The sequence below is a fragment of the Ambystoma mexicanum genome, chromosome 8, assembly GCF_040938575.1.
Source record: "Ambystoma mexicanum isolate Mex_15411 chromosome 8, UKY_AmexF1_1, whole genome shotgun sequence".
Taxonomy (NCBI): domain Eukaryota; kingdom Metazoa; phylum Chordata; class Amphibia; order Caudata; family Ambystomatidae; genus Ambystoma; species Ambystoma mexicanum.
The window spans coordinates 1,650,447,787-1,650,471,688 of NC_090929.1; the positions used below are offsets into that span (position 1 = coordinate 1,650,447,787).

Below are 23,902 nucleotides of genomic sequence, written 5' to 3' on the forward strand. Positions count from 1 at the left end.
GACGGTAATGTTTAGCTCCAGGCCCAGCCAGCCAATGTTTTGCAGCGTGTAACACTTTCCTTGTGCAAGGCCTGGAAGATTGGGGGCTCCATGTGAGCTCTGCCAGAGAAGTGTAAGGTCATGGCTTTCTTGCTTCAGCCATACCCAGGTGGTCACTCAGACCAGTAACAAGTAAGTGCAGCCACTGACAGAGTTAAGCGTGGGCACACTTCCTTTTGACAGAGGTAAACACGACTCTCGGGATTTCTTTCCGTGTGCCGTTTTACGAGAACCGCTCAGTAAATATCCGTGCACAGGCGCGACACACACGATCCTATTTCTATCCCACGGACTGAACACATGTGTGTGGACATTGCAAACAATGCCATGTTACACGGTAGAGGTTTCATGAAAGTGTTGAGACCTGATGAAGGACTCAACAGTGTAAGTCAGCTGAAACATTGCCCACACCCTTACTCTGTGCTGTTGAAATGTTTCAGAGCGCCATTTAATGACATTTTTGCGTGGCTTTTCTTCCTGCAATCCATGAATTGTGAAACGTGCGTTACCCTGCTGGTGATGTGCTAAAGGTGTTTGCTCTTTAGGCATGTGGGGTGGGGGCGTGTGATTCAATCTGGGGCCACACTATGCTGTGTTATGCAGTGAGAGCCAGCTTGTATGTTTCGGTAATGCCTGGATGGGGCCCGTCATTATGCAACCTTTGCACCCTCACTTCCTTTTACTCCAGGAACGATGGTGGGAGCAGTGGTTTCGATGCCGGTGTCACGCAATCAGTTCTCCTAGGGATACTTTATTTCACCGGGGGAGGGTTTATTTCATGACACCGGCCACTGAAGCCCAGAAGCTGCCTAGGGGAAGTAGTCTGCCTTAGAATGGGACCCTTAGAATGGGACCATTGTGCCCAGTGGAGCTCGGCTTTGGCTGAGTGGGTGGACTGGGCCGGCCAGAGCTCAGCGAGCTGGCTCAAAAAGCCTGATATTCTGATGATGAACTAGTTGCACGGTCCAACAAAGCCCACAGCTCGCCCACTGAAGTCGTGTGCCGGCGGGAGGGGTTGGGGGGGTTGAATGTCACTGCAACAAGAACTTTGTGAACTTGCAACAATGCACAGTTGGGTGGCAAGGGGGTCAGAGTATTGCTAAGATTGACACCAGAAACCTAGGGCAGACTTTGCGTATCCTTGATGCCTCTTTCCTGTCTCCACCCACAATGGATTGGCCACTGGGCACCACCGCTTCCTTGTAACCTGTAACTTCTGTGTAATCCCCTCTGTGCAGCTGAACAAGGAGAACAAGACCCTGAAGAGGATTAGCATGTTGTACATGGCCAAGCTGGGACCAGACATCATCACCAAGGAGATTGACATTGACGACGACGAGCCGTCCGCTGACGCCGATGCTTCCGCCGCGGTGTGCACCGCCATTGGGTGCCAGCAGCAGATGAAAGGTGGGTTTTATGGTCTAACCTCCGGGGCTTACGTGAATTACCTGACAGATGTTTCACTGGGTTATTCAATCTGGGTTATTCAATCGTGAGGATTTAACCAATCTATGTGCAAATCCTTACACTAAGGGTGTTAATCCCAGCTTTTACCTGCCTTTGACATTTGGTTGTTCATATGTATCCTGTTATTTAAAAGTGCCAGGCTTAACACCCTTGGATCTGGACTGCGTTAATTTGTTGAGCCAACATTACAGTGTATGTTTCCTGAATGTCTTTAGGGAGCTGTCTACTAAGATCAGAGAGGTCAGAAGCAAGGGCACTAGAAATAAGACTTCTCTGGGCTGGCTCAGGAGCAACCCATCGAAGAGCTTTCTAGTGGGGGTGTGTAAGGTATGGAACTGGCGTCCATCAGGAACGCAAGACGCGCAGAAATAATGAGTGAGCAAAGACCGAGTTGGTGGCTGAGTAGAGTGTCTGCTCTTATCGCAGGCAATATGAATATGGTGTACCCAGGACTTTACCAGGGTTCACAAGTCCTTCCTACTACCTGGAGCACAATTACCATGACAACATATTAAAGGAAAGACGCGTCCCAAGTCTCTAGACCTGTAGACTACGCCTGTTTCAAATCATAGAGATCAGCTCTGAAAAAATGGACTCGTTCATATATCGAAATTATGCAGAAATAATTTAATGTGTCAAATATACAAACATTAAAATCTAGCTCATGATACAATTCTGTTCATCAAAACTCACAGGCACTTTCATGTGAAAAACAATAATCCTATGTAGCCAAAGAAGGTAACTATTTCAGATATTCTGGGGACAGGACACACAGTTAAATATTAAAATACAACTATCTGTGTTCAAACGTTGCCACACATGAGACCGACGTGATGGGCCCGTCAGTCGCCTACATGCATGTATTTTAGTGGCGAGAGGTCCTGGTTAACCAGCAGTGCCTAGGATCCTAGGGCCCTCCACCTCTGTGATGGGGACGGCCGGTTTTAAAACCATGGGCCCGGTGGAGGACCTGCTCTGTAGACCGCCCCTTCTACTGTTCTAGAGAACGGCAGTGTTTCTAGAGGAGAAAGAGTGCTGGGAGCTCTTGTTCTCCATTCATTCAAAGATGACCCAGTTACCCAAGCATGCCCGCTAGTCTAGATTCTCTTCCAATCATTGGCCTCCCGGATGAGCCTGAAGACCAATCCTGGGAGGACAAGGGTCTGGTGTAAGGTGAGAAAGCCTTAAGTCCTTCCCATCTATGACCTTCTTGAACTTGGTAGTTTATGCCAGCTGTTAATTTGCACTGCCACCTTAATTTTTCCCAATGCAAGGGTCTTGGTCATGCAGCTCTTCCGATGTTTGGGACTGCATCTCCCATTAACTCCTCGCCACTGACTTTTCTGGCTACGGGCTGTAGTCCGAGACACTGGGAGAGCCAGAGGTTGGAGACCCCTGCCCTAATTTCTCACCCTACTACATGAATTATCATGGAGTCTCCCAGCCTTGTTACATGCCTTCTCACCCCTTCTCAATCTCTATGCATGTTCTCTTGGTCCTTTTCTGCTCAGTTCCTTCACTGCCTCACCCTACACCCACACCTCCCCCCTTACCGCCCTGCTGTCGCTGCAATGCTAACCTCCCAAATGACCAAGGGGTAACTGACAGAGCAACAAGACCTTTGAAGCCCAGTTCTATTTTGGACACTCCACAAGCAAGAGAGCACCCGGGCGACCGGCCTCAGCGATGACGTATAAAATAAGGTGTTTTCATGCACAGATGTAAAGGCAATCGGAATGGGACAAGACCCACGCGCCCCATACACTGATGCAGGCAAAGTACCCTTTAGTGATGGGCAAATGAGCAGCCTGGAGAGGAGGTAGTTGAAGGTCGGCCTGAAAATATGCATTAGCAGCGGCGAGTAGAGCAGCTCACGTTCAATGATTTCCCATCTGAGCCTATGCACCGTTAGCGTATTTTGCTACTTGGAAAGTTCTGCATTGGCCTGCAGGCCTAAAACCTAGCCTGCAGCAAGGATGTCAGCATTGCACTGTCACAGAAGGTATTGACACACCCACGATCACCTTGGGGACCATAACCCAGGTACACTGGTTCAGGGGGGGGGCAAACATGTCCGCTCGTGACAAATATAACGTGGTTTACCGTTTGCCACGCGTGACATGACACTTCCTTGTATTGAATACATTGCTGTGTAGCAGTGAGTTTTTTTGTCTCGGGAGGATAGCTCTCGGGCACTGTGCTCGCCTTGGAAGCAAGACGACCCGGAGCAGCACAGGTTCGGTCCGCGTTTAGAACCTCTCGGTTTAAGCGCGTTATAAATAACCAATTACAATTTAATGGTTCAATTTAAGATGCTATGTACACTGGCATCGTTTCGATTTCAGTCACCTTTAGTAACATTTAGTAAACGCTAAAACAATGTCCATTCTTGAGCTGCTCGACCGTCGTACGAACAGTTAATAATAGCTTCATGATATAACATGTCACTCAAACCCTCCTGTTAGTTAAAAAAAGGAAATACTTAAAAAGTTTTGTTAAAAAATGTTCATATTGCAAACCAGTGCCAAGCTAAAATGTATTTTAGAAATCTTCACCCATGAAATCAGTTCATTGCAGTCAGAGCCATGCTGGGCTATTAATGTCCCGAGTCTTCCTGCCCTCGTTCCTTGCAGCCCGAGCCATGCTGGGCTATTCATGTCCCGAGTCTTCCTGCCCTCGTTCCTTGCAGCCCGAGCCATGCTGGGCTATTCATGTCCCGAGTCTTCCTGCCCTCGTTCGTTGCAGCCAGAGCCATGCTGGGCTATTCATGTCCCGAGTCTTCCTGCCCTCGTTCGTTGCAGCCCGAGCCATGCTGGGCTATTCATGTCCCGAGTCTTCCTGCCCTCGTTCGTTGCAGCCCGAGCCATGCTGGGCTATTCATGTCCCGAGTCTTCCTGCCCTCGTTCCTTGCAGCCCGAGCCATGCTGGGCTATTCATGTCCCGAGTCTTCCTGCCCTCGTTCCTTGCAGCCCGAGCCATGCTGGGCTATTCATGTCCCGAGTCTTCCTGCCCTCGTTCCTTGCAGCCCGAGCCATGCTGGGCTATTCATGTCCCGAGTCTTCCTGCCCTCGTTCCTTGCAGCCAGAGCCATGCTGGGCTATTCATGTCCCGAGTCTTCCTGCCCTCGTTCCTTGCAGCCAGAGCCATGCTGGGCTATTCATGTCCCGAGTCTTCCTGCCCTCCTTCCTTGCAGCCAGAGCCATGCTGGGCTAGTCATGTCCCGAGTCATCCTGCCCTCGTTCGTTGCAGCCAGAGCCATGCTGGGCTATTAATGTCCCGAGTCTTCCTGCCCTCGTTCCTTGCAGCCAGAGCCATGCTGGGCTATTCATGTCCCGAGTCTTCCTGCCCTCGTTCGTTGCAGCCAGAGCCATGCTGGGCTATTCATGTCCCGAGTCTTCCTGCCCTCGTTCGTTGCAGCCAGAGCCATGCTGGGCTATTCATGTCCCGAGTCTTCCTGCCCTCGTTCCTTGCAGCCCGAGCCATGCTGGGCTATTCATGTCCCGAGTCTTCCTGCCCTCGTTCGTTGCAGCCAGAGCCATGCTGGGCTATTCATGTCCCGAGTCTTCCTGCCCTCGTTCGTTGCAGCCCGAGCCATGCTGGGCTATTCATGTCCCGAGTCTTCCTGCCCTCGTTCCTTGCAGCCCGAGCCATGCTGGGCTATTCATGTCCCGAGTCTTCCTGCCCTCGTTCCTTGCAGCCCGAGCCATGCTGGGCTATTCATGTCCCGAGTCTTCCTGCCCTCGTTCCTTGCAGCCAGAGCCATGCTGGGCTATTCATGTCCCGAGTCTTCCTGCCCTCGTTCCTTGCAGCCAGAGCCATGCTGGGCTAGTCATGTCCCGAGTCTTCCTGCCCTCGTTCCTTGCAGCCAGAGCCATGCTGGGCTAGTCATGTCCCTGCCCTCGTTCCTTGCAGCCAGAGCCATGCTGGGCTAGTCATGTCCCGAGTCATCCTGCCCTTGTGCTATTAATGTCCTGAGTCTTCCTGCCCTCGTTTCTTGCAGCCAGAGCCATGCTGGGCTATTCATGTCCCGAGTCTTCCTGCCCTCGTTCCTTGCAGCCCGAGCCATGCTGGGCTATTAATGTCCCGACTCTTCCTGCCCTCGTTCCTTGCAGCCCGAGCCATGCTGGGCTATTCATGTCCCGAGTCTTCCTGCCCTCGTTCCTTGCAGCCAGAGCCATGCTGGGCTATTCATGTCCCGAGTCTTCCTGCCCTCGTTCCTTGCAGCCAGAGCCATGCTGGGCTATTCATGTCCCGAGTCTTCCTGCCCTCGTTCCTTGCAGCCCGAGCCATGCTGGGCTATTCATGTCCCGAGTCTTCCTGCCCTCGTTCCTTACAGCCAGAGCCATGCTGGGCTATTCATGTCCCGAGTCTTCCTGCCCCCCTTCCTTGCAGCCAGAGCCATGCTGGGCTATTCATGTCCCGAGTCATCCTGCCCTCGTTCATTGCAGACAGAGCCATGCTGGGCTATTCATGTCCCGAGTTATCCTGCCCTCGTGCTGGGCTATTCATGTCCCGAGTCATCCTGCCCTCGTGCTGGGCTACTAATGTCCTGAGTCTTCCTGCCCTCGTTCCTTGCAGCCAGAGCCATGCTGGGCTATTCATGTCCCGAGTCTTCCTGCCCTCGTTCCTTGCAGCCAGAGCCATGCTGGGCTATTCATGTCCCGAGTCTTCCTGCCCTCGTTCCTTGCAGCCAGAGCCATGCTGGGCTATTCATGTCCCGAGTCTTCCTGCCCTCGTTCCTTGCAGCCAGAGCCATGCTGGGCTAGTCATGTCCCGAGTCTTCCTGCCCTCGTTCCTTGCAGCCAGAGCCATGCTGGGCTAGTCATGTCCCGAGTCATCCTGCCCTTGTGCTATTAATGTCCTGAGTCTTCCTGCCCTCGTTCCTTGCAGCCAGAGCCATGCTGGGCTATTCATGTCCCGAGTCTTCCTGCCCTCGTTCGTTGCAGCCCGAGCCATGCTGGGCTATTCATGTCCCGAGTCTTCCTGCCCTCGTTCCTTGCAGCCAGAGCCATGCTGGGCTAGTCATGTCCCGAGTCATCCTGCCCTTGTGCTATTCATGTCCCGAGTCTTCCTGCCCTCCTTCCTTGCAACCAGAGCCATGCTGGGCTATTCATGTCCCGAGTCTTCCTGCCCTCGTTCGTTGCAGCCAGAGCCATGCTGGGCTATTCATGTCCCGAGTCTTCCTGCCCTCGTTCCTTGCAGCCCGAGACATGCTGGGCTATTCATGTCCCGAGTCTTTCGGCCCTCGTTCCTTGCAGCCAGAGCCATGCTGGGCTATTCATGTCCCGAGTCTTCCTGCCCTCGTTCCTTGCAGCCCGAGCCATGCTGGGCTATTCATGTCCCGAGTCTTCCTGCCCTCCTTCCTTGCAGCCAGAGCCATGCTGGGCTATTCATGTCCCGAGTCTTTCTGCCCTCCTTCCTTGCAGCCAGAGCCATGCTGGGCTATTCATGTCCCGAGTCTTTCTGCCCTCGTTCCTTGCAGCCAGAGCCATGCTGGGCTATTCATGTCCCGAGTCTTTCTGCCCTCGTTCCTTGCAGCCAGAGCCATGCTGGGCTATTCATGTCCCGAGTCTTCCTGCCCTCGTTCCTTTTAGCCCGAGCCATGCTGGGCTATTCATGTCCCGAGTCTTCCTGCCCTCGTTCCTTGCAGCCAGAGCCATGCTGGGCTATTCATGTCCCGAGTCTTCCTGCCCTCGTTCCTTGCAGCCAGAGCCATGCTGGGCTATTCATGTCCTGAGTCTTCCTGCCCTCGTTCCTTGCAGCCAGAGCCATGCTGGGCTATTCATGTCCCGAGTCTTCCTGACCTCGTTCGTTCCCGAGTCTTCCTGCCCTCGTTCGTTGCAGCCAGACCCATGCTGGTCTATTCATGTCCCGAGTCTTCCTGCCGTCGTTTGTTGCAGCCAGAGCCATGCTGGGCTATTCATGTCCCGAGTCATACTGCCCTCGTGCTGGGCTATTCATGTCCCGAGTCATCCTGTCCCAGGTCTTCCTGCCCTCGTTCATTGCAGCCAGAGCCATGCTGGGCTATTCATGTCCCGAGTCATACTGCCCTCGTGCTGGGCTATTCATGTCCCGAGTCATCCTGCCCTCGTTCATTGCAGACAGAGCCATGCTGGGCTATTCATGTCCCGAGTCTTCCTGCCTTCGTTCCTTGCAGCCAGAGCCATGCAGGGCTATTCATGTCCCGAGTCTTCCTGCCCTCGTTCCTTGCAGCCAGAGCCATGCTGGGCTATTCATGTCCCGAGTCTTCCTGCCCTCGTTCCTTGCAGCCAGAGCCATGCTGGGCTAGTCATGTCCCGAGTCTTCCTGCCCTCGTTCCTTGCAGCCAGAGCCATGCTGGGCTACTCATGTCCCGAGTCATCCTGCCCTTGTTCGTTGCAGCCAGAGCCATGCTGGGCTATTCATGTCCCGAGTCATCCTGCCCTCGTGCTGGGCTATTCATGTCAAGAGTCATCCTGCCTTTGTGCTATTAATGTCCTGAGTCTTCATGCCCTCATTCCTTGCAGCCGGAGCCATGCTGGGCTATTCATGTCCCGAGTCTTCCTGCCCTCATTCGTTGCAGCCAGAGCCATGCTGGGCTATTCATGTCCCGAGTCTTCCTGCCCTCGTTTGTTGCAGCCAGAGCCATGCTGTGCTATTCATGTCCCGAGTCTTCCTGTCCCGAGTCTTCCTGCCCTCGTTCGTTGCAGCCAGACCCATGTTGGTCTATTCATGTCCCGAGTCTTCCTGCCATCGTTTGTTGCAGCCAGAGCGATGCTGGCCTATTCATGTCCCGAGTCTTCCTGCCCTCGTTCCTTGCAGCCCGAGCCATGCTGGGCTATTCATGTCCCGCGTCTTCCTGCCCTCGTTCCTTGCAGCCAGAGCCATGCTGGGCTATTCATGTCCTGAGTCTTCCTGCCCTCGTTCCTTGCAGCCAGAGCCATGCTGGGCTATTCATGTCCCGAGTCTTCCTGCCCTCGTTCCTTGCAGCCAGAGCCATGCTGGGCTATTCATGTCCCGAATCATCCTGCCCACGTGCTGGGCTATTCATGTCCCGAGTCATCCTGCCCTTGTGCTATTAATGTCCTGAGTCTTCCTGCCCTCATTCCTTGCAGCCGGAGCCATGCTGGGCTATTCATGTCCCGAGTCTTCCTGTCCCGAGTCTTCCTGCCCTCGTTCCTTATGGGCTGATGGTTTCCAAATGGAAACACAGCAATATAGTGCATTGAGACCTGGTTTAAACACTAAGGAGACAGAGCATGGAAGGATCTGATTCAGAGAAACACACAACCTAGTGCATGGCACAGTGATAGGACTCGGGGTTCAACAGGTCCTAAGCTCTTGATTAGGCGATATCGACATTCTGGCTTCTTCTGCAATATGCATTAATTATTTTTATTTTATTTTATTGTGCCATAGCCATATTCAAGAGGAGTATATTACACACTTTTCTTTTGACTTTTAACACATAAAGCAATACGAATATGCATTAATTCCAGGGGGTGCTACATATTAAGCCTAGCCCTTGTGCATCTTCTCAACCAGACCTGGTGCATACACTTTGCACCAAAGTATAGCATGTTGCTATCATGCGTTGAGCTGCTGATTGCATGTCGTCGTGTGGTGTGCGTATGTTATAGCGTGTTACACTTTGTATTAAGTAGGAGGTTCTAAGGTCTCGGTAAGTTGGGCGTAGGAAGACAAACTGTTCCAAACTCTCACTTGCCTCATTAGACTGGGGATCTTCCTCATTAGACTGGGCATCTTCCTCATTAGACTGGGTTTCTTCCTCATTAGACTGGGCATCTTCCTCATTAGACTGGGTTTCTTCCTCATTAGACTGGGCATCTTCCTCATTGGACTGGGCATCTTCCTCATTAGACTGGGCATCTTCCTCATTGGACTGGGCATGTTCCTCATTGGACTGGGCATGTTCCTCATTAGACTGGGCATGTTCCTCATTAGACTGGGCATCTTCCTCATTAGACTGGGCATCTTCCTCATTGGACTGGGCATGTTCCTCATTGGACTGGGTATCTTCCTCATTGGACTGGGCATCTTCCTCATTGGACTGGGCATGTTCCTCATTAGACTGGGCATCTTCCTCATTGGACTGGGCATCTTCCTTATTGGAGTGGGCATCTTCCTTATTGCACTGGGCATCTTCCTCATTATACTGGGCATGTTCCTCATTAGACTGGGCATGTTCCTCATTGGACTGGGCATCTTCCTCATTGGACTGGGTATCTTCCTTATTAGACTCGGCATGTTCCTCATTGGACTGGGCATCTTCCTCATTAGACTGGGCATGTTCCTCATTGGACTGGGCATCTTCCTCATTAGACTGGGTTTCTTCCTCATTGGACTGGGCATGTTCCTCATTAGACTGGGCATGTTCCTCATTGGACTGGGCATCTTCCTCATTGGACTGGGTATCTTCCTCATTAGACTCGGCATGTTCCTCATTGGACTGGGCATCTTCCTTATTGGACTGGGCATCTTCCTCATTGGACTGGGCATCTTCCTCATTAGACTGGGCATCTTCCTCATTGGACTGGGCATGTTCCTCATTGGACTGGGCATCTTCCTCATTGGACTGGGCATCTTCCTCATTGGACTGGGCATCTTCCTCATTGGACTGGGCATGTACCTCATTAGACTGGGTATCTTCCTCATTGGACTGGGCATCTTCCTCATTGGACTGGGCATATTCCTTATTGGACTGGGTATCTTCCTCATTGGACTGGGCATCTTCCTCATTAGACTGGGCATCTTCCTCATTGGACTGGGCATCTTCCTCATTAGACTGGGTATCTTCCTCATTAGACTGGGCATCTTCCTAATTGGACTGGGCATCTTCCTCATTAGACTGGGCATCTTCCTCATTAGACTGGGCATCTTCCTTATTGGACTGGGTATCTTCCTCATTGGACTGGGCATCTTCCTCATTAGACTGGGTATCTTCCTCATTGGACTGGGCATCTTCCTCATTGGACTGGGCATCTTCCTTATTGGACTGGGCATCTTCCTCATTGGACTGGGCATGTTCCTTATTGGACTGGGCATGTTCCTCATTGGACTGGGTATCTCCCTTATTGGACTGGGTATCTTCCTCATTGGACTGGGCATCTTCCTCATTGGACTGGGTATCTCCCTTATTGGACTGGGTATCTTCCTCATTAGACTGGGCATCTTCCTCATTGGACTGGGCACCTTCCTCATTGGACTGGGCATCTTCCTCATTGGACTGGGCATCTTCCTTATTGGACTGGGTATCTTCCTCATTAGACTGGGTATGTTCCTCATTAGACTGGGCATGTTCCTCATTAGACTGGGCATCTTCCTTATTGGACTGGGCATGTTCCTCATTGGCCTGGGCATGTTCCTCATTAGACTGGGTATCTTCCTCATTCGACTGGGCATCTTCCTCATTAGACTGGGCATCTTCCTCATTGGACTGGGCAACTTCCTTATTGGACTGGGTATCTTCCTCATTAGACTGGACATCTTCCTTATTGGACTGGGCATCTTCCTTATTGGACTGGGTATCTTCCTCATTAGACTGGGCATCTTCCTTATTGGACTGGGCATCTTCCTCATTAGACTGGGCATCTTCCTTATTGGACTGGGCATCTTCCCTATTGGACTGGGTATCTTCCTCATTGGACTGGGCATCTTCTTCATTAGACTGCGTATCTTCCTCATTGGACTGGGCATCTTCCTCATTGGACTGGGCATCTTCCTTATTGGACTGGGCATCTTCCTTATTGGACTGGGTATCTTCCTAATTGGACTGGGCATCTTCCTAATTGGACTGGGCATCTTCCTTATTGGACTGGGCATGTTCCTCATTAGACTAGGTATCTTCCTAATTGGACTGGGCATCGTCCTAATTGGACTGGGCATCTTCCTCATTAGACTGGGCATCTTCCTCATTAGACTGGGCATCTTCCTTATTGGACTGGGTATCTTCCTCATTGGACTGGGGATCTTCCTCATTAGACTGGGCATGTTCCTCATTGGACTGGGCATCTTCCTTATTGGACTGGGCATGTTCCTCATTGGACTGGGCATGTTCCTCATTAGACTGGGTATCTTCCTCATTAGACTGGGCATCTTCCTTATTGGACTGGGCATCTTCCTTATTGAACTGGGTATCTTTCTCATTAGACTGGGCATCTTCCTCATTAGACTGGGCATCTTCCTTATTGGACTGGGCATCTTCCTTATTGGACTGGGTATCTTCCTCATTAGACTGGGCATCTTCCTTATTGCACTGGGCATCTTCCTCATTATACTGGGCATCTTGCTTATTGGACTGGGTATCTTCCTCATTAGACTGGGCATCTTCCTCATTAGACTGGGCATCTTCCTTATTGGACTGGGCATGTTCCTCATTAGACTGGGCATGTTCCTCATTAGACTGGGCATGTTCCTTATTGGACTGGGCATGTTCCTCATTGGACTGGGCATCTTCCTCATTAGACTGGGTATGTTCCTCATTGGACTGGGCATGTTCCTCATTAGACTGGGCATCTTCCTTATTGGACTGGGCATCTTCCTTATTGGACTGGGCATCTTCCTCATTGGACTGGGCATGTTTCTCATTAGACTGGGCATGTTCCTCATTGGACTGGGCATCTTCCTCATTGGACTGGGCATCTTCCTCATTGGACTGGGCATGTTCCTCATTAGACTGGGCATGTTCCTCATTAGACTGGGCATCTTCCTCATTGGACTGGGCATCTTCCTCATTGGACTGGGTATCTTCCTCATTGGACTGGGCATGTTCCTCATTGGACTGGGCATCTTCCTTATTGGACTGGGTATCTTCCTCATTGGACTGGGCATGTTCCTCATTAGACTGGGTATCTTCCTCATTGGACTGGGCATCTTCCTCATTGGACTGGGCATCTTCCTCATTGGACTGGGCATCTTCCTCATTGGACTGGGTATCTTCCTCATTGGACTGGGCATCTTCCTCATTGGACTGGGCATCTTCCTCATTGGACTGGGCATCTTCCTCATTGGACTGGGTATCTTCCTCATTGGACTGGGCATCTTCCTCATTGGACTGGGCATCTTCCTCATTGGACTGGGTATCTTCCTCATTGGACTGGGCATGTTCCTCATTAGACTGGGCATCTTCCTCATTGGACTGGGCATCTTCCTTATTGGACTGGGCATCTTCCTTATTGGACTGGGCATGTTCCTCATTATACTGGGCATCTTGCTTATTGGACTGGGTATCTTCCTCATTAGACTGGGCATCTTCCTCATTAGACTGGGCATCTTCCTTATTGGACTTGGCATGTTCCTCATTAGACTGGGCATGTTCCTCATTAGACTGGGCATCTTCCTTATTGGACTGGGCATGTTCCTCATTAGACTGGGCATGTTCCTCATTAGACTGGGCATGTTCCTTATTGGACTGGGCATCTTCCTTATTGGACTGGGCATGTTCCTCATTAGACTGGGCATCTTCCTCATTAGACTGGGTATGTTCCTCATTGGACTGGGCATGTTCCTCATTAGACTGGGCATGTTCCTCATTAGACTGGGCATCTTCCTTATTGGACTGGGCATCTTCCTTATTGGACTGGGCATGTTCCTCATTAGACTGGGCATGTTCCTCATTGGACTGGGCATGTTCCTCATTGGACTGGGCATGTTCCTCATTGGACTGGGCATCTTCCTCATTAGACTGGGCATGTTCCTCATTAAACTGGGCATCTTCCTCATTAGACTGGGTATGTTCCTCATTGGACTGGGCATGTTCCTCATTAGACTGGGCATGTTCCTCATTAGACTGGGTATGTTCCTCATTAGACTGGGCATCTTCCTCATTGGACTGGGCATCTTCCTCATTAGACTGGGCATCTTCCTCATTGGACTGGGTATCTTCCTCATTGGACTGGGCATGTTCCTCATTGGACTGGGCATCTTCCTTATTGGACTGGGTATCTTCCTCATTGGACTGGGCATGTTCCTCATTAGACTGGGCATCTTCCTTATTGGACTGGGCATGTTCCTCATTGGACTGGGCATCTTCCTTATTGGACTGGGCATGTTCCTCATTAGACTGGGCATCTTCCTTATTGGACTGGGCATCTTCCTCATTAGACTGGGCATCTTCCTTATTGGACTGGGTATCTTCCTCATTGGACTGGGCATCTTCCTTATTGGACTGGGTATCTTCCTCATTGGACTGAGCATCTTCCTAATTGGACTGGGCATCTTCCTTATTGGACTGGGCATGTTCCTCATTAGACTGGGCATGTTCCTCATTGGACTGGGCATCTTCCTTATTGGACTGGGCATGTTCCTCATTGGACTGGGCATCTTCCTCATTAGACTGGGTATGTTCCTCATTAGACTGGGCATCTTCCTCATTAGACTGGGTATGTTCCTCATTGGACTGGGCATGTTCCTCATTAGACTGGGCATGTTCCTCATTAGACTGGGCATCTTCCTCATTGGACTGGGCATCTTCCTTATTGGACTGGGCATGTTCCTCATTAGACTGGGCATGTTCCTCATTGGACTGGGCATCTTCCTTATTGGACTGGGCATGTTCCTCATTGGACTGGGCATCTTCCTCATTAGACTGGGCATGTTCCTCATTAAACTGGGCATCTTCCTCATTAGACTGGGTATGTTCCTCATTGGACTGGGCATGTTCCTCATTAGACTGGGCATGTTCCTCATTAGACTGGGTATGTTCCTCATTAGACTGGGCATCTTCCTCATTGGACTGGGCATCTTCCTCATTAGACTGGGTATCTTCCTCATTAGACTGGGCATCTTCCTAATTGGACTGGGCATCTTCCTCATTAGACTGGGCATCTTCCTCATTAGACTGGGCATCTTCCTTATTGGACTGGGTATCTTCCTCATTGGATTGGGCATCTTCCTCATTAGACTGGGTATCTTCCTCATTGGACTGGGCATCTTCCTCATTGGACTGGGCATCTTCCTTATTGGACTGGGCATCTTCCTCATTGGACTGGGCATGTTCCTTATTGGACTGGGCATGTTCCTCATTGGACTGGGTATCTCCCTTATTGGACTGGGTATCTTCCTCATTGGACTGGGCATCTTCCTCATTGGACTGGGTATCTCCCTTATTGGACTGGGTATCTTCCTCATTAGACTGGGCATCTTCCTCATTGGACTGGGCACCTTCCTCATTGGACTGGGCATCTTCCTCATTGGACTGGGCATCTTCCTTATTGGACTGGGTATCTTCCTCATTAGACTGGGTATGTTCCTCATTAGACTGGGCATGTTCCTCATTAGACTGGGCATCTTCCTTATTGGACTGGGCATGTTCCTCATTGGCCTGGGCATGTTCCTCATTAGACTGGGTATCTTCCTCATTCGACTGGGCATCTTCCTCATTAGACTGGGCATCTTCCTCATTGGACTGGGCAACTTCCTTATTGGACTGGGTATCTTCCTCATTAGACTGGACATCTTCCTTATTGGACTGGGCATCTTCCTTATTGGACTGGGTATCTTCCTCATTAGACTGGGCATCTTCCTTATTGGACTGGGCATCTTCCTCATTAGACTGGGCATCTTCCTTATTGGACTGGGCATCTTCCCTATTGGACTGGGTATCTTCCTCATTGGACTGGGCATCTTCTTCATTAGACTGCGTATCTTCCTCATTGGACTGGGCATCTTCCTCATTGGACTGGGCATCTTCCTTATTGGACTGGGCATCTTCCTTATTGGACTGGGTATCTTCCTAATTGGACTGGGCATCTTCCTAATTGGACTGGGCATCTTCCTTATTGGACTGGGCATGTTCCTCATTAGACTAGGTATCTTCCTAATTGGACTGGGCATCGTCCTAATTGGACTGGGCATCTTCCTCATTAGACTGGGCATCTTCCTCATTAGACTGGGCATCTTCCTTATTGGACTGGGTATCTTCCTCATTGGACTGGGGATCTTCCTCATTAGACTGGGCATGTTCCTCATTGGACTGGGCATCTTCCTTATTGGACTGGGCATGTTCCTCATTGGACTGGGCATGTTCCTCATTAGACTGGGTATCTTCCTCATTAGACTGGGCATCTTCCTTATTGGACTGGGCATCTTCCTTATTGAACTGGGTATCTTTCTCATTAGACTGGGCATCTTCCTCATTAGACTGGGCATCTTCCTTATTGGACTGGGCATCTTCCTTATTGGACTGGGTATCTTCCTCATTAGACTGGGCATCTTCCTTATTGCACTGGGCATCTTCCTCATTATACTGGGCATCTTGCTTATTGGACTGGGTATCTTCCTCATTAGACTGGGCATCTTCCTCATTAGACTGGGCATCTTCCTTATTGGACTGGGCATGTTCCTCATTAGACTGGGCATGTTCCTCATTAGACTGGGCATCTTCCTTATTGGACTGGGCATGTTCCTCATTAGACTGGGCATGTTCCTCATTAGACTGGGCATGTTCCTTATTGGACTGGGCATGTTCCTCATTGGACTGGGCATCTTCCTCATTAGACTGGGTATGTTCCTCATTGGACTGGGCATGTTCCTCATTAGACTGGGCATCTTCCTTATTGGACTGGGCATCTTCCTTATTGGACTGGGCATCTTCCTCATTGGACTGGGCATGTTTCTCATTAGACTGGGCATGTTCCTCATTGGACTGGGCATCTTCCTCATTGGACTGGGCATCTTCCTCATTGGACTGGGCATCTTCCTCATTGGACTGGGCATGTTCCTCATTAGACTGGGCATGTTCCTCATTAGACTGGGCATCTTCCTCATTGGACTGGGCATCTTCCTCATTAGACTGGGCATCTTCCTCATTGGACTGGGTATCTTCCTCATTGGACTGGGCATGTTCCTCATTGGACTGGGCATCTTCCTTATTGGACTGGGTATCTTCCTCATTGGACTGGGCATGTTCCTCATTAGACTGGGTATCTTCCTCATTGGACTGGGCATCTTCCTCATTGGACTGGGCATCTTCCTCGTTAGACTGTGCATCTTCCTCATTGGACTGGGCATCTTCCTTATTGGACTGGGCATCTTCCTTATTGGACTGGGCATGTTCCTCATTATACTGGGCATCTTGCTTATTGGACTGGGTATCTTCCTCATTAGACTGGGCATCTTCCTCATTAGACTGGGCATCTTCCTTATTGGACTTGGCATGTTCCTCATTAGACTGGGCATGTTCCTCATTAGACTGGGCATCTTCCTTATTGGACTGGGCATGTTCCTCATTAGACTGGGCATGTTCCTCATTAGACTGGGCATGTTCCTTATTGGACTGGGCATCTTCCTTATTGGACTGGGCATGTTCCTCATTAGACTGGGCATCTTCCTCATTAGACTGGGTATGTTCCTCATTGGACTGGGCATGTTCCTCATTAGACTGGGCATGTTCCTCATTAGACTGGGCATCTTCCTTATTGGACTGGGCATCTTCCTTATTGGACTGGGCATGTTCCTCATTAGACTGGGCATGTTCCTCATTGGACTGGGCATGTTCCTCATTGGACTGGGCATGTTCCTCATTGGACTGGGCATCTTCCTCATTAGACTGGGCATGTTCCTCATTAAACTGGGCATCTTCCTCATTAGACTGGGTATGTTCCTCATTGGACTGGGCATGTTCCTCATTAGACTGGGCATGTTCCTCATTAGACTGGGTATGTTCCTCATTAGACTGGGCATCTTCCTCATTGGACTGGGCATCTTCCTCATTAGACTGGGCATCTTCCTCATTGGACTGGGTATCTTCCTCATTGGACTGGGCATGTTCCTCATTGGACTGGGCATCTTCCTTATTGGACTGGGTATCTTCCTCATTGGACTGGGCATGTTCCTCATTAGACTGGGCATCTTCCTTATTGGACTGGGCATGTTCCTCATTGGACTGGGCATCTTCCTTATTGGACTGGGCATGTTCCTCATTAGACTGGGCATCTTCCTTATTGGACTGGGCATCTTCCTCATTAGACTGGGCATCTTCCTTATTGGACTGGGTATCTTCCTCATTGGACTGGGCATCTTCCTTATTGGACTGGGTATCTTCCTCATTGGACTGAGCATCTTCCTAATTGGACTGGGCATCTTCCTTATTGGACTGGGCATGTTCCTCATTAGACTGGGCATGTTCCTCATTGGACTGGGCATCTTCCTTATTGGACTGGGCATGTTCCTCATTGGACTGGGCATCTTCCTCATTAGACTGGGTATGTTCCTCATTAGACTGGGCATCTTCCTCATTAGACTGGGTATGTTCCTCATTGGACTGGGCATGTTCCTCATTAGACTGGGCATGTTCCTCATTAGACTGGGCATCTTCCTTATTGGACTGGGCATCTTCCTTATTGGACTGGGTATCTTCCTAATTGGACTGGGCATCTTCCTAATTGGACTGGGCATCTTCCTTATTGGACTGGGCATGTTCCTCATTAGACTAGGTATCTTCCTAATTGGACTGGGCATCGTCCTAATTGGACTGGGCATCTTCCTCATTAGACTGGGCATCTTCCTCATTAGACTGGGCATCTTCCTTATTGGACTGGGTATCTTCCTCATTGGACTGGGGATCTTCCTCATTAGACTGGGCATGTTCCTCATTGGACTGGGCATCTTCCTTATTGGACTGGGCATGTTCCTCATTGGACTGGGCATGTTCCTCATTAGACTGGGCATCTTCCTTATTGGACTGGGCATCTTCCTTATTGGACTGGGTATCTTTCTCATTAGACTGGGCATCTTCCTCATTAGACTGGGCATCTTCCTTATTGGACTGGGCATCTTCCTTATTGGACTGGGTATCTTCCTCATTAGACTGGGCATCTTCCTTATTGCACTGGGCATCTTCCTCATTATACTGGGCATCTTGCTTATTGGACTGGGTATCTTCCTCATTAGACTGGGCATCTTCCTCATTAGACTGGGCATCTTCCTTATTGGACTGGGCATGTTCCTCATTAGACTGGGCATGTTCCTCATTAGACTGGGCATCTTCCTTATTGGACTGGGCATGTTCCTCATTAGACTGGGCATGTTCCTCATTAGACTGGGCATGTTCCTTATTGGACTGGGCATGTTCCTCATTGGACTGGGCATCTTCCTCATTAGACTGGGTATGTTCCTCATTGGACTGGGCATGTTCCTCATTAGACTGGGCATCTTCCTTATTGGACTGGGCATCTTCCTTATTGGACTGGGCATCTTCCTCATTGGACTGGGCATGTTTCTCATTAGACTGGGCATGTTCCTCATTGGACTGGGCATCTTCCTCATTGGACTGGGCATCTTCCTCATTGGACTGGGCATCTTCCTCATTGGACTGGGCATGTTCCTCATTAGACTGGGCATGTTCCTCATTGGACTGGGCATCTTCCTCATTGGACTGGGCATCTTCCTCATTGGACTGGGTATCTTCCTCATTGGACTGGGCATGTTCCTCATTGGACTGGGCATCTTCCTTATTGGACTGGGTATCTTCCTCATTGGACTGGGCATGTTCCTCATTAGACTGGGTATCTTCCTCATTGGACTGGGCATCTTCCTCATTGGACTGGGCATCTTCCTCGTTAGACTGTGCATCTTCCTCATTGGACTGGGCATCTTCCTTATTGGACTGGGCATCTTCCTTATTGGACTGGGCATGTTCCTCATTATACTGGGCATCTTGCTTATTGGACTGGGTATCTTCCTCATTAGACTGGGCATCTTCCTCATTAGACTGGGCATCTTCCTTATTGGACTTGGCATGTTCCTCATTAGACTGGGCATGTTCCTCATTAGACTGGGCATCTTCCTTATTGGACTGGGCATGTTCCTCATTAGACTGGGCATGTTCCTTATTGGACTGGGCATCTTCCTTATTGGACTGGGCATGTTCCTCATTAGACTGGGCATCTTCCTCATTAGACTGGGTATGTTCCTCATTGGACTGGGCATGTTCCTCATTAGACTGGGCATGTTCCTCATTAGACTGGGCATCTTCCTTATTGGACTGGGCATCTTCCTTATTGGACTGGGCATGTTCCTCATTAGACTGGGCATGTTCCTCATTGGACTGGGCATGTTCCTCATTGGACTGGGCATCTTCCTCATTAGACTGGGTATCTTCCTCATTGGACTGGGTATCTTCCTCATTGGACTGGGTATGTTCCTCATTAGACTGGGCATCTTCCTCATTGGACTGGGCATCTTCCTCATTAGACTGGGTATCTTCCTCATTGGACTGGGTATCTTCCTCATTGGACTGGGCATGTTCCTCATTGGACTGGGCATCTTCCTTATTGGACTGGGTATCTTCCTCATTGGACTGGGCATGTTCCTCATTAGACTGGGCATCTTCCTTATTGGACTGGGCATGTTCCTCATTGGACTGGGCATCTTCCTCATTAGACTGGGTATGTTCCTCATTGGACTGGGCATGTTCCTCATTAGACTGGGCATCTTCCTTATTGGACTGGGTATCTTCCTCATTGGACTGGGCATGTTCCTCATTGGACTGGGCATCTTCCTTATTGGACTGGGTATCTTCCTCATTGGACTGGGCATGTTCCTCATTAGACTGGGCATCTTCCTTATTGGACTGGGCATGTTCCTCATTGGACTGGGCATCTTCCTTATTGGACTGGGCATGTTCCTCATTAGACTGGGCATCTTCCTTATTGGACTGGGCATCTTCCTCATTAGACTGGGCATCTTCCTTATTGGACTGGGTATCTTCCTCATTGGACTGGGCATCTTCCTTATTGGACTGGGTATCTTCCTCATTGGACTGAGCATCTTCCTAATTGGACTGGGCATCTTCCTTATTGGACTGGGCATGTTCCTCATTAGACTGGGCATGTTCCTCATTGGACTGGGCATCTTCCTTATTGGACTGGGCATGTTCCTCATTGGACTGGGCATCTTCCTCATTAGACTGGGTATGTTCCTCATTAGACTGGGCATCTTCCTCATTAGACTGGGTATGTTCCTCATTGGACTGGGCATGTTCCTCATTAGACTGGGCATGTTCCTCATTAGACTGGGCATCTTCCTTATTGGACTGGGCATCTTCCTTATTGGACTGGGCATGTTCCTCATTAGACTGGGCATGTTCCTCATTGGACTGGGCATCTTCCTTATTGGACTGGGCATGTTCCTCATTGGACTGGGCATCTTCCTCATTAGACTGGGCATGTTCCTCATTAAACTGGGCATCTTCCTCATTAGACTGGGTATGTTCCTCATTGGACTGGGCATGTTCCTCATTAGACTGGGCATGTTCCTCATTAGACTGGGTATGTTCCTCATTAGACTGGGCATCTTCCTCATTGGACTGGGCATCTTCCTCATTAGACTGGGTATCTTCCTCATTAGACTGGGCATCTTCCTAATTGGACTGGGCATCTTCCTCATTAGACTGGGCATCTTCCTCATTAGACTGGGCATCTTCCTTATTGGACTGGGTATCTTCCTCATTGGACTGGGCATCTTCCTCATTAGACTGGGTATCTTCCTCATTGGACTGGGCATCTTCCTCATTGGACTGGGCATCTTCCTTATTGGACTGGGCATCTTCCTCATTGGACTGGGCATGTTCCTTATTGGACTGGGCATGTTCCTCATTGGACTGGGTATCTCCCTTATTGGACTGGGTATCTTCCTCATTGGACTGGGCATCTTCCTCATTGGACTGGGTATCTCCCTTATTGGACTGGGTATCTTCCTCATTAGACTGGGCATCTTCCTCATTGGACTGGGCACCTTCCTCATTGGACTGGGCATCTTCCTCATTGGACTGGGCATCTTCCTTATTGGACTGGGTATCTTCCTCATTAGACTGGGTATGTTCCTCATTAGACTGGGCATGTTCCTCATTAGACTGGGCATCTTCCTTATTGGACTGGGCATGTTCCTCATTGGCCTGGGCATGTTCCTCATTAGACTGGGTATCTTCCTCATTCGACTGGGCATCTTCCTCATTAGACTGGGCATCTTCCTCATTGGACTGGGCAACTTCCTTATTGGACTGGGTATCTTCCTCATTAGACTGGACATCTTCCTTATTGGACTGGGCATCTTCCTTATTGGACTGGGTATCTTCCTCATTAGACTGGGCATCTTCCTTATTGGACTGGGCATCTTCCTCATTAGACTGGGCATCTTCCTTATTGGACTGGGCATCTTCCCTATTGGACTGGGTATCTTCCTCATTGGACTGGGCATCTTCCTCATTGGACTGGGCATCTTCCTTATTGGACTGGGCATCTTCCTTATTGGACTGGGTATCTTCCTAATTGGACTGGGCATCTTCCTAATTGGACTGGGCATCTTCCTTATTGGACTGGGCATGTTCCTCATTAGACTAGGTATCTTCCTAATTGGACTGGGCATCGTCCTAATTGGACTGGGCATCTTCCTCATTAGACTGGGCATCTTCCTCATTAGACTGGGCATCTTCCTTATTGGACTGGGTATCTTCCTCATTGGACTGGGGATCTTCCTCATTAGACTGGGCATGTTCCTCATTGGACTGGGCATCTTCCTTATTGGACTGGGCATGTTCCTCATTGGACTGGGCATGTTCCTCATTAGACTGGGTATCTTCCTCATTAGACTGGGCATCTTCCTTATTGGACTGGGCATCTTCCTTATTGAACTGGGTATCTTTCTCATTAGACTGGGCATCTTCCTCATTAGACTGGGCATCTTCCTTATTGGACTGGGCATCTTCCTTATTGGACTGGGTATCTTCCTCATTAGACTGGGCATCTTCCTTATTGCACTGGGCATCTTCCTCATTATACTGGGCATCTTGCTTATTGGACTGGGTATCTTCCTCATTAGACTGGGTATCTTCCTCATTAGACTGGGCATCTTCCTCATTGGACTGGGCATCTTCCTTATTGGACTGGGCATGTTCCTCATTAGACTGGGCATGTTCCTCATTAGACTGGGCATCTTCCTTATTGGACTGGGCATGTTCCTCATTAGACTGGGCATGTTCCTCATTAGACTGGGCATGTTCCTTATTGGACTGGGCATGTTCCTCATTGGACTGGGCATCTTCCTCATTAGACTGGGTATGTTCCTCATTGGACTGGGCATGTTCCTCATTGGACTGGGCATCTTCCTTATTGGACTGGGCATCTTCCTTATTGGACTGGGTATCTTCCTAATTGGACTGGGCATCTTCCTAATTGGACTGGGCATCTTCCTTATTGGACTGGGCATGTTCCTCATTAGACTAGGTATCTTCCTAATTGGACTGGGCATCGTCCTAATTGGACTGGGCATCTTCCTCATTAGACTGGGCATCTTCCTCATTAGACTGGGCATCTTCCTTATTGGACTGGGTATCTTCCTCATTGGACTGGGGATCTTCCTCATTAGACTGGGCATGTTCCTCATTGGACTGGGCATCTTCCTTATTGGACTGGGCATGTTCCTCATTGGACTGGGCATGTTCCTCATTAGACTGGGTATCTTCCTCATTAGACTGGGCATCTTCCTTATTGGACTGGGCATCTTCCTTATTGAACTGGGTATCTTTCTCATTAGACTGGGCATCTTCCTCATTAGACTGGGCATCTTCCTTATTGGACTGGGCATCTTCCTTATTGGACTGGGTATCTTCCTCATTAGACTGGGCATCTTCCTTATTGCACTGGGCATCTTCCTCATTATACTGGGCATCTTGCTTATTGGACTGGGTATCTTCCTCATTAGACTGGGTATCTTCCTCATTAGACTGGGCATCTTCCTCATTGGACTGGGCATCTTCCTTATTGGACTGGGCATGTTCCTCATTAGACTGGGCATGTTCCTCATTAGACTGGGCATCTTCCTTATTGGACTGGGCATGTTCCTCATTAGACTGGGCATGTTCCTCATTAGACTGGGCATGTTCCTTATTGGACTGGGCATGTTCCTCATTGGACTGGGCATCTTCCTCATTAGACTGGGTATGTTCCTCATTGGACTGGGCATGTTCCTCATTAGACTGGGCATCTTCCTTATTGGACTGGGCATCTTCCTTATTGGACTGGGCATCTTCCTCATTGGACTGGGCATGTTTCTCATTAGACTGGGCATGTTCCTCATTGGACTGGGCATCTTCCTCATTGGACTGGGCATCTTCCTCATTGGACTGGGCATCTTCCTCATTGGACTGGGCATGTTCCTCATTAGACTGGGCATGTTCCTCATTAGACTGGGCATCTTCCTCATTGGACTGGGCATCTTCCTCATTAGACTGGGCATCTTCCTCATTGGACTGGGTATCTTCCTCATTGGACTGGGCATGTTCCTCATTGGACTGGGCATCTTCCTTATTGGACTGGGTATCTTCCTCATTGGACTGGGCATGTTCCTCATTAGACTGGGTATCTTCCTCATTGGACTGGGCATCTTCCTCATTGGACTG

The 23,902-nt window shown here is 49.8% G+C and overlaps 1 protein-coding gene across 1 annotated transcript in view; it reads left to right on the forward strand.

Annotated features, from left to right (window-relative positions):
* Nucleotides 1-23,902, forward strand: part of SHTN1 (shootin 1) — a 797,962-nt gene that overhangs the window by 489,578 nt on the left and 284,482 nt on the right. Inside the window, exon 5 of the mRNA XM_069611915.1 lies at nt 1,278-1,446. Within this exon, the coding sequence (XP_069468016.1) occupies nt 1,278-1,446 (169 nt within the window). The remainder of the gene's footprint in view (nt 1-1,277; nt 1,447-23,902) is intronic.